The following is a 16,610-nucleotide window of genomic DNA, read 5'->3' on the forward strand; positions in this document are numbered from 1 at the left end:
GGAATAGTTTCAGAAGGGATGGTACCAGCTCCTCTTTGTACCTCTGGTAGAATTCAGCTGTGAATCCATCTGGTCCTGGACTTTTTTGGGTTGCTAGGCTATTAATTAAAGCTTCAATTTCAGAGCCTGTTATTGGTCTATTCAGAGATTCAGCTTCTTCCTGGTTTAGTCTTGGGAGGGTGTATGTGTCCAGGAATTCATCCATTTCTTCTAGATTTTCTAGTTAATTTGCATAGAGGTGTTTATAGTATTCTCTGATGGTAGTTTGTATTTCTGTAGGATTGGTGGTGATATCCCCTTTATCATTTTTTATTGCGTCTATTTGATTCTTCTCTCTTTTTTTCTTTATTAGTCTTGCTAGCAGTCTATCAATTTTGTTGATCTTTTCAAAAAACCAGCTCCTGGGTTCATTAATTTTCTGAAGGTTTTTTTTGTGTCTCTGTCTCCTTCAGTTATGCTCTGATCTTAGTTATTTCCTGCCTTCTGCTAGCTTTTGAATGTGTTTGATACCCTGTTTGCCTGGGTATCACCAGCGGAGGCTGCAGAACAGCAAATATTGCTGCCTGATCCTTCCTCTGGAAGCTTCGTCCCAGAGGGACACCCACCTGTATGAGGTGTCAGTCAGCCCCTACTGGGAGGTGTCTCCCAGTTAGGCCACACAGGGGTCAGGGACCCACTTGAGGAGGCAGTCTGTCCATTCTCAGAGCTCAAACACCATGTTGGGAGAACCACGGCTCTCTTCAGAGCTGTCAGACAGGGACGTTTAAGTCTGCAGAAGTTTCTGCTGCCTTTTACTCAGCTGTGCCCTGCCCCCAGAGGTGGAATCTATAGAGGCAGCTGGCCTTGCTGAGCTGTGGTGGGCTCCACCGGTTCCAGCTTCCAGGCCGCTTTGTTTACCTACTCAAGCCTCAGCAATGGCTGATGGCCCTCTCCCTGCCTGGCTGCTACCTCGCAGGTCGATCTCAGACTGCTGTGCTAGCAGTGAGCCAGGCTCCATGGGCATCAGACCCACCAAGCTAGGTGCGGGATATAATCTCCTGGTGTGCCATTTGATAAGACCATTGGAAAAGCTCAGTATTAGGGAGGGAGTGTCCCATTTTTCCAGGTACAGTCTTTCACGGCTTCCCTTGTCTAGGAAAGGGAAATTCCCCAACCCCTTGCGCTTCCCGGGTGAGGCGACACCTGCTGTGCTTTGGCTCGCCCTCCATGGTCTGCACCCACTGTCCAACCAGTCCCAGTGAGATGAACCAGGTACCTCAGTTGGAAATGCAGAAACCACCTGTCTTCTGTGTCATTCCCACTGGGAGCTGCAGACTACAGCTGTTCCTATTTGGCCATCTTGCCTAATTCACATACATTTTTCTTAGGCCTGCCCAGTGGCTAAAGAAAAATAAATGAATGTAGCATTTTAAAAATTGAGTGTTTTCTTATAAAAATCTATATTTCAGCATTCTGTAGCGAAATCATACAATTTGGTACCACTAGGCCCACATCCCTGCATGGCAGACATCAGTTGCTGCAAAACTCACTCCTTTCTATTTAGAGATGGAATGTGCTGTCTGGGTCAGCACAGCCTCCACCACCCTGTCCCATTTCCCCAGCACCAAGTCCATTTATCTAGCTCTCTGATTGGCCGGTAATGTACTTGAAGTGCAAGTGGTGTAACCCAACTCAAATTAGTTAAACAAAATAGGTAATTTATCGATAACTTATCACAGGTGCACTGTTGCCTTCTCTTACACTTAGCATTTGTTTTAACTTCTGAATCACTGGATCTGATGATCTCGGCCTCACCTCAAACTATTTTGTGTAATATTTTTTGAAGTCACTAATCTCATGGGATCTTAATTTCCTAATGTTTATATGTCAGAGTTGAACTACATCAAAAAATGTTAAGAATCCACTATATTTTGGTACGTACTTAAATTCTGTTTTCATCATTAAATACGTCCTAGGTTTGTTTGTTTGTTTGTTTTTGAGACAGTGTCTCACTTTGTCACCCAGGCTGGAGTGCAGTGGCATAAACATGGCTTACTGCAGCCTCAATATCCCGGGCTCAAGCTGTCCTCCCCCCTCAGCTCCCCACATAGCTGGGACTACAGGCACATGCCAGTGCACCCAGCTACTTTTTGTATTTTTTGTAGAGACAGAGTTTCGCCATGTTGCCCAGGCTGTTTTCAAACCCCGGAGCTCAAGCAATCCACCCACCTCAGCTTCCCAAAGTGCTGCGATTAGAGGCATGAGCCACTGTGCCCAGCCTCTTCCTAGCTTTTTAAATACACTGAACACAATTTAACCTTCTCAGTGTCTCCAGTTTAAGTACATCATTTACTGGGCTGCTTGTATTCCACTGTGGCCTTCAATGGTTGTTAAGGCCTCTGAGTGAAACAGCACGACACTGCTATGTGTTTCTTGAATTATTTTGTCTACTTTATATATCTATATCTGTATAGTTTGTGCCATAAATGCGTAAATATGTTCCCCTTCCCTACCATCTGTTGCCCATGTATCTATCTTTAGCAACTGATTTATACCACTTTATGATTTGCTGCTTCTGCTCTGCTTTGAGTTAGTATAGCAGATATTCCATATATAATATATAATATTCCAGATATTCCATTATAATATAACCTTCTGTACATAAGCTAGGACATCTGTTTTGAATGATCCAGAGGTCAGATTGATTGTGTGGTAGTTCTTGGCTGAGTTCTGGATTCTTGGAGGTGCTACAGCTTACTCAGGAGGGAAATAAGAGGATGAAAACCAAAAAAAAAGCAGTAATTATCTGCCAAAGACATTTTCTCTCTTGCTTAAATCAAAGTCACATTGTCATCTTGATGTTCCTAGAGCTGAGAGGATGTATGAATAGTTGGAGTTGAGCTATCAATAAAACTTGGAAATTAACAGCCAGTGCCTGGCTTACGTGAGGGTTAGGTCTGGAAACCCCTAAATGAGTCTAATCACTATAAATTGCTAATCAATTAAGCATGTCTGGTTGAAGCCATGGGGAGAGAATGAGGAAGTGATGCCTGCAAGCTAATGCTTCTACTTGTCTTTTCTATTCCTACCAAACTACTCTGTGGTCCAGTGTGTCTCACATGTTTGTGCATTATGGACATTTCACACAGGTCCATAAGGAGCCTTATATCACTTGAGGCTTATGTGAGTTGGGAATGGGCTGTAGATGGGATAAATTGAAGTGCAGATGATCTGATTAATAGAAATACATTAAATGTTTATTTACCGTTTTTAAAATATTTTCCTTATAAAGGTTAGAAAACGAAAAGCTGCTTGAGAGCAAAGCCTGCCTACAGGATTCCTATGACAACTTACAGGAAGTAATGAAATTTGAAATTGACCAACTTTCAAGAAACCTCCAAAACTGCAAAAAAGAAAATGAAACTCTGAAATCTGACCTGAACGTACGTTAAGAAGGGAATTGGTTGGTGAATTTGTCCTGCATCTGTGACTGTCCTTTTGAGTGTAGGATAAGGACTGTCCTTTCCTCCTTCCTTGCTATACTTGCCCACAGTGCTTGCCACATAGAAGGTACTTGACATGTTTGTTGACTGCGCATTACTAGTAACAGTTACTTAAAATCTAATGTTGTCTTTTAGAATTTGATGGAGCTTCTTGAGGCAGAAAAAGAACGCAATAACAAATTATCATTACAGTTTGAAGAAGATAAAGAAAACAGTTCTAAGTGAGTGCTATTTATCTTTTCTACTAGCATACTAGAATATTGTTTAATACCACATTCTTAATCTTGTTTTTTTTATTGCCAGTACCCTGTAAAGAGTTATTTTTTTAAAGCATTCCAAAAGGAACAGCAGGTTCTTTTGTATAAATGGCTATGTGGAGAAACTTAATTTTTCAAAACATTTAACAACTAACTATAGTACTTTTAAATGAATAGGAATTGGTGGTAATCAGAACTCAGGGCCTTCTGTAAATAAATCACAGCAAATATATAATAAGATGACTTCTAACTATTCCTTTTATTATTGGAAGGAGGAGACAGATTTTTATTTCTGTGTCTACAAATCTTTTTCCACCAGGAATGTCCCCTAACAGGAATGCTGCCATATTTCTTCCCTCTTTCCAAGTTCCTCTCCTTGGTAATCTCAGTGAATCTCCTCAATCACTAGGCTGAGAGTCACTCTAATGAGAAGAATTTGTTTATTCAGTAGGTACTTATGGAGCTCTTCCTATGAGGTCGATTTTCTTCTAGGCCCTGGTATACAGTGGTAAACGTAGAGCATACATCCAGTTGAGAGACAAGCAATTGACATTTACTCATTCATTCAAACATTTACTGATATCCAACAAGCCAGGCACTGATCTGGTGAATGCCAGAACATTTAGAGGTGAAACAGTGAACAAAACATCCCTGTCCTCATGGATTTTAACTTCTAGCACAGGGAGACAGGTAATAAACAAATACTATATTGTATATGTTATATTTAGGAGTACTGAACACTCTGAGGAAAAACAGTCATGGCACAAAAATGGGTTCTCATTGAATAATTGTTGAAGAAATGGGTTCAAATTTCTGATCCCCACTGGAAGGTAATGCCTGACACCAAGTGTGTGCCTAACAAAGTTCATTTGCACTTAATCTCTTCTGTACTAACAGATTCCGTTCCTGTTTTCATTGAATGAAGTCAGGGGTAAAAGACAATTCTTCTCTTCCAGAGAAATCTTAAAAGTTCTTGAGGCTGTACGTCAGGAGAAACAGAAAGAGATGGCCAAGTGTGAGCAGCAGGTAAATTTTCTATTACTCTAACTCTAGAATTTGAAGTTTATAACTTTTATTCCTGATCCCTAAAGAGGCTTATTATAAAAATGATTTCAGCTTGCAGATGTTGGAAATTAGTAAGAAAGAGATGGAATTTGGGACTGGTTCTATTATTATTATTATTATTATTGTTATTATTTTCTTCTTTTTTTTTTGAGACGGAGTCTCGCTCTGTCGCCCGGGCTGGAGTGCAGTGGCCTGACCTCAGCTCACTGCAAGCTCCGCCTCCCACGTTCACGCCATTCTCCTGCCTCAGCCTCCCGGGTAGCTGGGACTACAGGCGCCTACCACCTCGCCCGGCTAGTTTTTTGTATTTTTTAGTAGAGACGGGGTTTCACCGTGTTAGCCAGGATGGTCTCGATCTCCTGACCTCGTGATCCGCCCGTCTCGGCCTCCCAAAGTGCTGGGATTACAGGCTTGAGCCATCGCGCCCGGCCTATTTTCTTCCTTTTTTAAGACAGTGTCTCACTCTGTCACCCAGGCTGCAGTTCTGTGGCACAGTGATGGCTCACTGTAGCCTTGACTTCCCAAGCTCAGGTGATTTTCACACCTCAGCCTCTCGAGTAGCTGGGACTATGGGCGTGCACTACTATGCCTGGCTAAATATTTGTATTTTTTGTAGAAATGGGGTTTCACCATGTTGCCCAGGGTCGAACTCTTGAGCTCAAGTGATCCACCTACCTTGGCCTCCCAAAGTTCTGGGATTACAGGCATGAGCCACAGTGCCCGGCCTATTGTTTTTCAACTCTTGTTTTTCTAACTCCCAGAGGGTTACAATAAGAATTTGTTGGTAGTCTCCTGGTAGACAGCACAAAATCACTGCCTTTCAACCTGATTTATCATTTTCAAGTATTACTCCTAGCGTAGACTCTATAATATGAGAAGCTGCTTTCAACTTGTTTATCTGTGTATATGGTTAACTTTGTGATTTAATTATTCTTCTAAAAATATTTCTTTTTCACCATAGATGGCAAAAGTGCAGAAACTAGAAGAAAGCTTGCTTGCTACTGAAAAAGTGATCAGTTCCCTGGAAAAGTCTAGAGATTCTGATAAGGTTGGTAGAGTTTGAAGCTACATCTTTCTGTGCATTTTCTTATAAATGCTAGTTTAACATTTTGTTCTCCTACCTCTTCTTGCACCTCCAGGGTGACCAATAGATAGTATGAATATTTCTGTATGCAGTTAGGCCTTGCTCATCTTCCAAGGTTGCTAGAGAATGAGGTCTTCCACTGAAGTTAATTTTCCATGTAACTTCAAGTACAAACTACTGTCACTTTGGATGGCAATGTTTCTAAAACGCATCCTACGGTTTAACTAGGATGCTGATATTAGTGTGACCCTTTCTTGTTGACTCGAAGTCCCATGATACAAATTTTCAAATCCCTGGTGTTGACTTTAACTAGAATAATAAAAATAGTATATATGTCCAAGTTTAAAATTAGGTATAAAATTCTTCTATGTCTAGCTCATATACATTCATAACACCAAAACAAATGATTAAATGAAATATGATAGACTGGGCACAATGGCTCACGCCTGTAATTCCAGCACTTTGGGAGGCCAAGGCAGGAGGATCACTTGAGGTCAGGAGTTCAAGACTAGCCTGACCAACATGGAGAAACCCTGTCTCTACTAAAAATACAAAATTATCCAGGTGTGGTGGCACATGTAATCTTAGCTACTTGGGAGGCTGAGGCAGGAGAATGGCGTGAACCTGGGAGGTGGAGCTTGCAGTGAGCCGAGATCGCGCCACTGCACTCTAGCCTGGGTGACACAGCGAGACTCTGTCTCAAAAAAAAAATACATATATATATATACACACATACATATATATATAAATAAATTGATACTAATGTGACATATGATCTTTTACTAAAATAAAATTGACTTACCATATTGCCATTAGGAAAGATGATTTACCATTTAAAACTTTTCTTCTCAATGTCATTGGGTATGAAGATATTATTTCTGTCCTCATCAGAAAGTTGTAGCTGACCTCATGAACCAGATCCAGGAGCTAAGAACATCGGTCTGTGAGAAAACAGAAACTGTAGACACCCTGAAAGAAGAACTGAAGGACATCAATGTAAGTTCGGTCACCAACAAGATGTTAAATTTGAACATGAGACACTTCACAGACTTTTCAAGAGATTAACATATGCTCCACCAGAAAAAAATATTCTGTGGTCAAATAAGTTTGGAAATTCTAGTTAAATAAAGCTCAATAGGTTTGTGTGTTTGTAGGATTTGCAGAGTCATTATTACGGAAGTGTGTAGTATTTATCTCCGGGAGACAATGTAGGCTGCAGTGTTTCTCATTTTTCACTGATCTGGGACAATGTTCTCTGTGCACTGTTTGGGAATTGCCGGTATAAACTGGATAAGAAACAGGCTGGTTGTCGGCCATGACAATTAAGGGAAATGTGGTGTTCTTTAGTGACTTTGAGGAAAAAGTAACACAGTAGCACATTGTAGTTAAGTTCAGAGACATTAATAATTTAGAAAGTGAGTTTGTTTCCCCAATATTGGATATAATATCATTTCCTAAAGTTAATTACTTATTTTGTCAGCATGTATCTGAGTTCAATGTTGATGCTTTTCTCCTCTGGGTGAAGGCGAAGTCTTTTGTCACTCCTCCTCACTCCTCTGCTCTACAGGGAGCTTCCTGCACTCCATGTTTATTTCTGAAGGCAGTAGATGACAAACCCGATGTTTTTTTCACTGATACTTAGAGGACTTTTCCATTTCTCTTCACCATTGATGCACTTATTCTTCTATTCCTTCAGTCAGCAAGTATTTATTGAATTACCTTGTGTTAATCTTGTCATCACCTTGGAACCCAGACTCATTCTTGTTATTTTAATCTAGAAACAAACAGGTAATAAAACAGCTCTTATAGCATGACTTTCTTTTCTACAGTGCAAATACAACTCTGCTTTGGTTGACAGAGAAGAGAACAGAGTGTTGATCAAGAGGCAGGAAGTGGATATTCTGGATCTGAAAGAAACCCTTAGGCTGAGAATACTTTCTGAGGACATAGAGGTAGGTATTAACGCATCACAGCTTGTTTGCCTTATTACTTGTCAATATGTGTGTCATGCGTGTCTGTGTGAAGAGACCACCAAACAGGCTTTGTGTGAGCAATAAAGCTTTTTAATCACCTGGGTGCAGGCGGGCTGAGTCCGAAAAGAGAGTCAGCGAAGGGAGATAAGGGTGGGGCCGTTTTATAGGATTTGGGTAGATAAAGGAAAATTACAGTCAAAGGTGATTTGTTCTCTGGCAGGCAGGAGTAGGGGTCACAAGGTGCTCAGTGGGGGAGCTTTTTGAGCCAGGATAAGCCAGGAAAAGGACTTGCACAAGGTAATGTCATCAGTTAAGGCAAGGACCGGCCATTTTCACTTCTTTTGTGGTGGAATGTCATCAGTTAAGGCAGGGGCAGGGCATTTTCACTTCTTTTGTGATTCTTCAGTTACTTCAGGCCGTCTGGGTATATACGTGCAAGTCACATCTGGGCGTATACTTGCGGTGGCTTGGCTTGGGCTCAGAGGCCTGACAATGTGTATTTGTGTGTGGAAGTTATTAATGAATAAATACAGGATTTTTAAAGAAGTAATCCTTATACAGCTGATGTTCCTCAAGACGCTTCACTACACAGGCTCACTCTACCTCTACCTCACTGCCTGCACCTCATGCTGCCACCCTGACTGCTCGCTGTGCCTAAGACACTCCACACACGTTCACGCTGCCAAGCTTCCCGCTCTGGCAGTCTTATACATATACTGTCTCCTCTGAGGAGATAGTATTTATATACTACTAATGTATTATTGTATAATGTATAATGATACAAGTAGTCATGTATAATAAGTTCACCAAAATTATTGTATTTTATCTAGCTAATCTATTTTCCGTGACCCCTGTGAGGGGAACAGAGTGGAAATTGCATTTAATTGGATGCAGTAGTAGTAGCAGACAGCAGAAAAGGGCTGTTTAAACAGGCTGATCTCAGGGTTGTCTTTTGCGTTTTACTAAGGTTAAGTTTTTGTTTTTGTTGATGTAAATTTATCTTTTTAAAAATTAAGCAGTACAGGTTAATTTGTAACTTACAGCTAAAGGAAGTTTTTTTTGTTGTTGATGATGTCAACTTATCTTTTTAAAAATTAGTATATAAGCTAGGAGCAATATGGATTTTCTCCCAACCCTTCCAATTTCTCAGCTACCCCCACGTTATCAGTTTCTTAACTTTCAAGAGATATTTTAAGCAATCCTATATACTTTTAGCCTTACTTTTTTTCCACACCAATGATAACCTATTGTATAAACTGTTCTGTATTTGCTTTAGAAATAAAGGGGTTTTGGCTAACCTATGCTACCCATAAAACAAATTCAACAAATATTGAATCCACCTACTATACAACCTGTACCCGACCTGGCATTTGGGAATGGAAAGATGATTGAAAACACTGTTACTTACATCAAAGCTGCATTCTAACTTAAGAGATATGTGTAATATGATGTAATAACCTGGGGGCACAGAAAAGGGAGGGAGGGGAGTAATTCTGCCAGGGGAAATTCTAAAGACCTCCTCAGAAGAGAGAGTATTTGTACAAAATTTTGCCAGAGAGGGAAGCTTGGTAGTGTGAATGTGTGTGGAGTGTCCCAAGCACAGCAAGCAGTCAGGGTGGCCAACACGAGGTCCTGGCAGTGAAGTGGAGGCAGACTGAGCCTGTGTAGTGAAGTGTCTTGAGGAACAGCAGCTGTATCTTTTAGGAAACCAAAACTGCATAGACATTGAACCCAGGTAAAAGGTCATGAGGTCTGAGCCAAGAAATGCTAGTGGGGATAGGGGGTGAGATAGAGTTGGGAAGTGTTGCAGAGCTACAGGTGACAGTTGTTGGTGTCCAGTTGGGTATGTACCATGAAGGGAAGAAGCAGTCAGAGTGGGCACCAAGCTTTCTAGCCTAAGACTGAATGGTTCTGTGCACATTTCAGATGGAAAGAATAGAGGCCCACGGAAAGTTGATGAGATGCATTTATACATACCAGTTTTGAATTTTAGGAACCTGTGGGGATAGATATCCAAGATGGTTATTCCCAGTAATTTGTATTTATATCTTGCTACATCGCAGAAAGGATTTGAAGCTGCTAACATACATAAGATGTAAGATTAAAATAGGCCAGGTGTGGTGGCTCACACCTGTAATCCCAGCATTTTGGGAGGCCGAGGCAGGTGGATCACTTGAGGTCAGGAGTTCCAGACCAGCCTGGCCAACATGGTGAAACCCCATCCCTACTAAAAATACAAAAATTAGCTGGGTGTGGTGGTGCGTGCCTGTAATCACAACTATTCAGGAGGCCGAGGCAGGAAAATGGTTTGAACCCAGGAGGCAGAGGTTGCAGCGAGCTGAGATCATGCCACTGCACTCTAGCCTGGGCAACAGATCAAGACTCCATCTTGGGGAAAAAAAAAAAAAGATTAGACAGCTAAAATTAGAATAAAAGGAAAGTAAGGGTAGAATAGTAACAAGTTATTAAGAGCACAGGCTACGGAGTTGGAATTCTAACTGTGTGACCTTGGGGTAGTTAAATTTCTCCCTGTACTTCATTTGCCATATCTGTAGAGATAACGGTACTTCCTACTGCATTAGGCAGTGGTCGTCAGCCTTTTTGGCACCAGGGACCAGTTTAGTGGAAGACAATTTTTCCTTAGACCAGGAGGGTGAGGGGGGCTGATTTCTGGATGATTCAAGCACATTACATTTACTGTGTACTTTATTTCTATTATTATTTTTACATTGTAATATATAATAAAATAATTATACAACTCACCGTAATGTAGAATCAGTGGGAGCCCTGAGCTTGTTTTCCTGCAACTAGACGGTCCTATCCAGGGGTTATGGGAAATAGTGACAGATCATCAGGCATTAGATTCTCAAAAGGAGTGCCCAACCGAGATCCCTGGCACGCAGTTTGCAATAGAGTTAATGCTTCTGTGAGAATCTGATGCTGCCACTGATTTGACAGGAGGTGGAGCTCAGGCAGTAATGCAAGCGATGGAGAACAGCTGTAAATACAGATGAAGCTGTGCTCGCTTTCCTCCTGCTGTGCAGCCCAATTCCTAACAAGCCACAGACTGGTACCAGTCTTTGGCCTGGGGGCTGGGGGCCCCTGGCATAAGATGTTGTAAAGATGAACTAAGGGAATACATGGAAAGTGCTTAGAACTGTGTCTGGCTCCTTGTAACTGCTCAGTATGTGTTAGCTGGAAATAGTTTTAGCAAGCCAATTGAAAAGTTAGTACACAGAAGCCACAACCTAGGGTCCCCTGATGGGCTAAAAATTCAGTTTCGTACTGACTATTGACAAAGTAAAAAGGGAAATCTAGCTATTTGAGTGGCAGTAGGTAAATAATGAAAACTCATGCCTGTTTACCTAAAAGCTTTTCCTTCCTTCCTCGCTTTCTCTCTTTTTTCTTCTTAAAAATAAAATGTGACTATGAATATTGTATTTAGATTTAAATATCATATTTTAGATTCATACATTTTAGATTCAAGTGGAATTGACCCTATACACAGCTAATTCACATTCCCTTTGTACTTATCTTCAGTCTTTATTAGCTAAAATTTAGTTTTATGGCTACGTTTTGTGAATTGTTCAGTATATTCAAATTGTTCATATATCACTGTTTTTCAACAATATGAGTATTTAGCCAATGCAGTAAAATGGAAATACTAAGTGGGATACAAATATAAAAACTGAGAGACAGTGACTGTTATTTGCAGATGTTCATGAGTATCTACATGGAAACTCCAAAATACTGTCTGAATATCTATTAGAATATTGAGTTTAGTAATCAGTTATAAATTGTCTTCAAAATAATATTTACTCTATGCCATTAATAACCATTTAACAATATAATGGAACTAAAAAATTGCATTCACAAAAACAACCAAAAGTATTAAAACCTTAGGAGAGAATTTGTAACAACTGTTAAGGACATAAAATTTCCCTAAGGGATATTAAAAGAAATTGAATATTAAAGAAAGAATAGCTTTATTGGGGCCCGGGCACCGTGGTTCACGCCTGTAATCTCAGCACTTTGGGAGGCAGGTGGATCACAAGGTCAGGAGATCGAGACCATCCTGGTTAACACGGTGAAACCCTGTCTCTACTAAAAATAAAAATAAAAATAAATTAGCTGGGCATGGTGGCATGTGCCTGTAGTCCCAGCTACTCAGGAAGCTGAGGTAGGAGAATCGCTTGAACCCAGGAGGCAGAGGTTGCAGTGAGCCGAGATCACACCACTGCAGTCTAGCTAGGGTGACAGAGCGATACTGTCTCAAAGAATAATAATAAAAAATAGCTTTATTGTAGATTATTATAATACATAATATGTTATAATTATAATACTATATATTATATTAAATAACCAGTTTAAAAACATAACAGGAGCTTTTAAAAATTCTCTTTCTCATAAATAGTATAGGTCGGGTACAGTGGCTCACGCCTGTAATCAATCCCAGCAGTTTGGGAGGCGGAGGCGGGCAGATCACAAGGTCAGGAGATCGAGACCACAGTGAAACCCCGTCTCTACTAAAAACACAAAACATTAGCCGGGCGTGGTGGCAGGCGCCTGTAGTCCCCAGCTACTCGGGAAGCTGAGGCAGGAGAATGGCATGAACCCAGGAGGCGGAGCTTGCAGTGAGCTGAGATCCCACCACTGCACTCCAGCCTGGGCGACAGAGCGAGACTCCGTCTCAAAAAAAGAAATAATATAGCATATCAAAATCTTAGGGAGAATATTTGACAATTGTTAAGAACATAAAACTTTCCAAGCAACGTGAAAAGAGACCTCAATAAAAGGATCTAAAGGAAGACTTGGAGAGGAAGACCCTGTCGTTTTAGAAACAGAAATTTATGTAATTCCACTTCAAATTCCAATTTATTTATTTTTATTTTTTTGAGACAGGGTCTTGTTTTGTCACCCAGGCTGGAGTGTAGTAATGTGATCATGGCTCACTGTAGCCTCGAACTCCTGGGCTTGAGTGATCCTGCCACCTCAGCCTCCCAAGTAGCTGAGACTACAGATGTGTACCACCATGCTTGGATAATTTTTGGTATTTTTTTGTAGAGATGAGGTTTCACTATGATGCCCACACTGGTTTCAAACTCCTAAACCCAAGTGATCCTCCCCTGTCTCAGCCTCCCAAAGTGCTAGGATTACAGGTGTGAGCCACCATGCCTGGCCTCAAATCCCAATATAAAAAACTGATGATTTTAAAGTTCCTTTGAAAAAAATACACAAGAGTTACCAACAAAACTTAGAAAAACAATAATGCAGAGAGATTTGGAAGCTAATAAATGATAACCATATCCAGTGTTGGACTGATGATAGAGAGATCATTGCAAAACTTTGAACATCCACAAATAGACAGCAGTGAATATGAAGGAATTTAGTGTAATGGTAAAGGAAGTATTTCTCAACAGTGAAGAAAGAGTGGGTTTAGTCAATATATGTGTTGGGAAAATTGTCTGACCAATTTGAAAAGATATGAAAGCCAAAACAATTCTTACATGGATTAGAGTTCTGTACAAATGATGACATCATAGAAGTACTAGAAAATAAAAATACAAGCCAGGCACGGTAACACATGCCTGTAGTCCCAGCTACTCAGGAGGCTGACGTGGGAGGATTGCTTGAGTCCAGTAGTTCAAGTCCAGCGTGGGTAATGTTGCAAGAGCCCCCATCTCTAATAAAACAAAAGGAGGGATGGGCACGGTGACTCACACCTGTGATCCCAGTACTTTGGGAGGCCAAGGCAGGTGGATCACTTGAGGCCAGGAGCTCAAGACCAGCCTGCCCAGCATGATGAAACCCTGTCTCTACTAAAAATACAAAAAATTAGAAAAATTAGCCAGGTGTGGTGGTGTACACCTGTAATCCCAACTACCCAGGAGGCTGAGGCAGGAGAATCACTTGAACCTGGGAGGTGGAGGTTACAGTTAGATGAGATCACGCCACTGCACTACATCTGGGCGACAGAGCAAGACTCTGTCTAAAAAAATAAATACTTTTTTTTTTTCAGGAGAAGAAAAAATACAAATACATAAAAAAATCTTGAGATTATGTGACTCTTTGAAAATATCTTGATACAAAGGTTAGAACCCAGAAGGGAAGATTATACAATATTAAACACAAAAATTCTAACAACAGACAGGGGGAAAATATTTGCGACTGATGACAAAATATTTTACCACTGCAATTTATCCTTATGAGAAGGATAGAAACACGGCTGGTGGAAAATGGACATAAGTAGCTCCCCAAAGAAGGAATATAGTGGCACAAAACTTCCTTGGAATCAGAGACATACAAATGTTCCTAAAACACCAGGGGTTCAGCCTAGGTCTGGTTGCTTACCACACAGAAAGCCAATCACTGAGTCAAGGAGTATTGCCAGTGAAGAAGACTTTAAATGGGTGCCATAGCCAAGATAGGAGATCAGTCTCAAATCCTTCTCCCTGACTGAGTAAAACTGGGAGTTTATATAGCAAGAAAGGTAACCATGTGTGGGAAAACAGGAATTAGGGAGGGGTAAGGAAGAGGAGTTGGTTAACAGGAAACAGGTTGTCAGTTAGGCAGCCGTGACAGGTGAGGGGCCTGGCATCTCACTTGTCCAGTTGCCATGATCTGGTAAGTTTTAGTTCCTTGATCTTGTCTGGGATGCCTGATGGTTGGTTCCCTGAGAAAGGAACTCAGATAAGACAAATGTAACTTTCTTAAGTTTTAAGACTGGGAGGGCCAATTTCTATGTTTATTCAAAAGAAACCATAAACATCAGTTCTACGCGAGAGTTGGGCCAGTTTCACAAATTAAAATAAGAGCTATTTTCTAATCTTATAACTGGTAAAGTTTAAGACCCAAGGAAGATGTGCAGACAAGGATGATTACTCAAACTTCCAGAGGAGTTTATGTTCAGCCTTTGGGGAGGTAGTCTGGTAATACATAGCCTTATACTTTTTACATATCCTTTGAGTTTGCACTTTTAAAAATTCAGCCTAAAGAAATAATCTAGATATAAGAATAAAGTGCATAGAATAGTGAAAAATTCATATCAACCAAAATATTTAGTGATGGATTAAATTGTGGTACATCCATAAGATGAAATGGAGTCCACACAATGAAAAGAGTGAGTACATGCAAAAATGTTTGTGATGTGTCAAGTTTTTTAGAAGTGTGTGTTTATATGTGTGTATTTCTAGGTGTGTATATCCATGTATATCCATGTATATGTACACACATATATATGTGTGTGTATATCTATATACACACACACATACCTACATACATACATGTACATTTGGAAATGAAAAGAAGGATAAGCAGTATCTGCTCTAATTTGGGAGGAATTACATACACTGTGTACATAGAAATTATGTATGCAACCTATAGGACTTCTAATTTTCTGTGCCACTTTCCACAAAGCTACTTCCTGAAACTTTGATGGTCTATGACAATGAATCACAATCTGGTGCAGACTGCCCACCCCCTCCCCAACTGGCTGATGGAGGCTCATCTTTACAGCTATTTACTTTCCAGTATTTAAAGGACTAGAGTCAATTGGTGAGACAAGTAACCAAGACACCTTTGCATCCTTCCCAGGAGAGAGAGATTGGCTTTGAGATCCTGGGGGTGAGGGGAGAGTGCAATTAAACCTCAAACCTAGAGTGCAGTTAAACCTCAATTGGGATACCTATATAAGTTTACTGTAATAATGTTAATGTCTAGACCTGTTCATCTAAATTATTAACAGATTACTTTGTCTTAGAATGGATTAGCACGCAAGCAAAAGAAATAGATTTTCACATAAAACTTCCTTAGTCTGTTAAAAGTTGCACATAGTAATGATTTGGGAATCCTTATTGGAGTACCACAATTAAGAAACTGTGGTGATTGCCTCCTAACAGAGGGATATGCTCTGTGAGGACCTGGCTCATGCCACTGAGCAGCTGAACATGCTCACAGAGGCCTCAAAAAAACACTCGCTGCTGCTGCAGTCTGCCCAGGAAGAACTGACCAAGAAGGAGGCCCTGATTCAGGAACTTCAGCACAAGGTGAGATGCACACAGGTGTCACTCAAGATGGGACACAGGAGGCCAAGCGCAGTGGCTCACTCCTGTAATCCCAGCACTTTGGGAGGCCAAGGCAGGTGGACCACTTGAAGTCAGGAGTTCGAGAGCAGTCTCGCCAACATGGTGACTTGAAACCCTGTCTCTACTAAAAATAGAAAAGTTAGCCGGGCATGGTGGCGCTCGCCTGTAATCCCAGCTACTTGGGAGACTGAGCCACAAGAATTGCTTGAACCTGGGAGGTGGAGGTTGCAGTGAGCCGAGACTGCACCACTGCACTCCAGCCTGGGCGACAGAGTGAGACCCTGTCTCAAAAAAAAAAAAAAAAAAAAAAGATGGAGGACAGGAGGAATCCACAGTTGAGGTTGTCATGACATTCCTGCATTGGTCAACTTCTCCATGTACAAAGGGGAGGCTAATGGAGTGTCCTCACCTGGACTGAGACTTGCTCAGCTGCCTCCCACCCACCTTAGGTCCTTGACACATGGCAGCCAGTTCTAACCACTCTGGGGAGGTTATGCCTGACTTTTATCATATTTTTGGTGGTGGTGGTTGTCATTTTTTATTTTGTATTTTTCTCAGATGACCGTTTTGTTACTTGTGAAACTTGGATCATTTTTAAAAGCATAAATAAATTTGTGAGAGAAAAGGAGATGGGGCCAGGCGTGGTGGCTCACACCTGTAATCCG

The 16,610-nt window shown here is 41.0% G+C and overlaps 1 protein-coding gene across 1 annotated transcript in view; it reads left to right on the forward strand.

Annotated features, from left to right (window-relative positions):
* Positions 1-16,610, forward strand: part of KIF15 (kinesin family member 15) — a 105,019-nt gene that overhangs the window by 69,328 nt on the left and 19,081 nt on the right. The window contains 7 exon segments of the mRNA XM_011952691.1: positions 3,272-3,422; positions 3,618-3,703; positions 4,696-4,765; positions 5,766-5,852; positions 6,780-6,884; positions 7,718-7,840; positions 15,760-15,906. Of these exon segments, the coding sequence (XP_011808081.1) occupies positions 3,272-3,422; positions 3,618-3,703; positions 4,696-4,765; positions 5,766-5,852; positions 6,780-6,884; positions 7,718-7,840; positions 15,760-15,906 (769 nt within the window).

The sequence above is a fragment of the Colobus angolensis genome, unplaced genomic scaffold (assembly GCF_000951035.1).
Source record: "Colobus angolensis palliatus isolate OR3802 unplaced genomic scaffold, Cang.pa_1.0 Scaffold344, whole genome shotgun sequence".
Lineage (NCBI taxonomy): Eukaryota > Metazoa > Chordata > Mammalia > Primates > Cercopithecidae > Colobus > Colobus angolensis.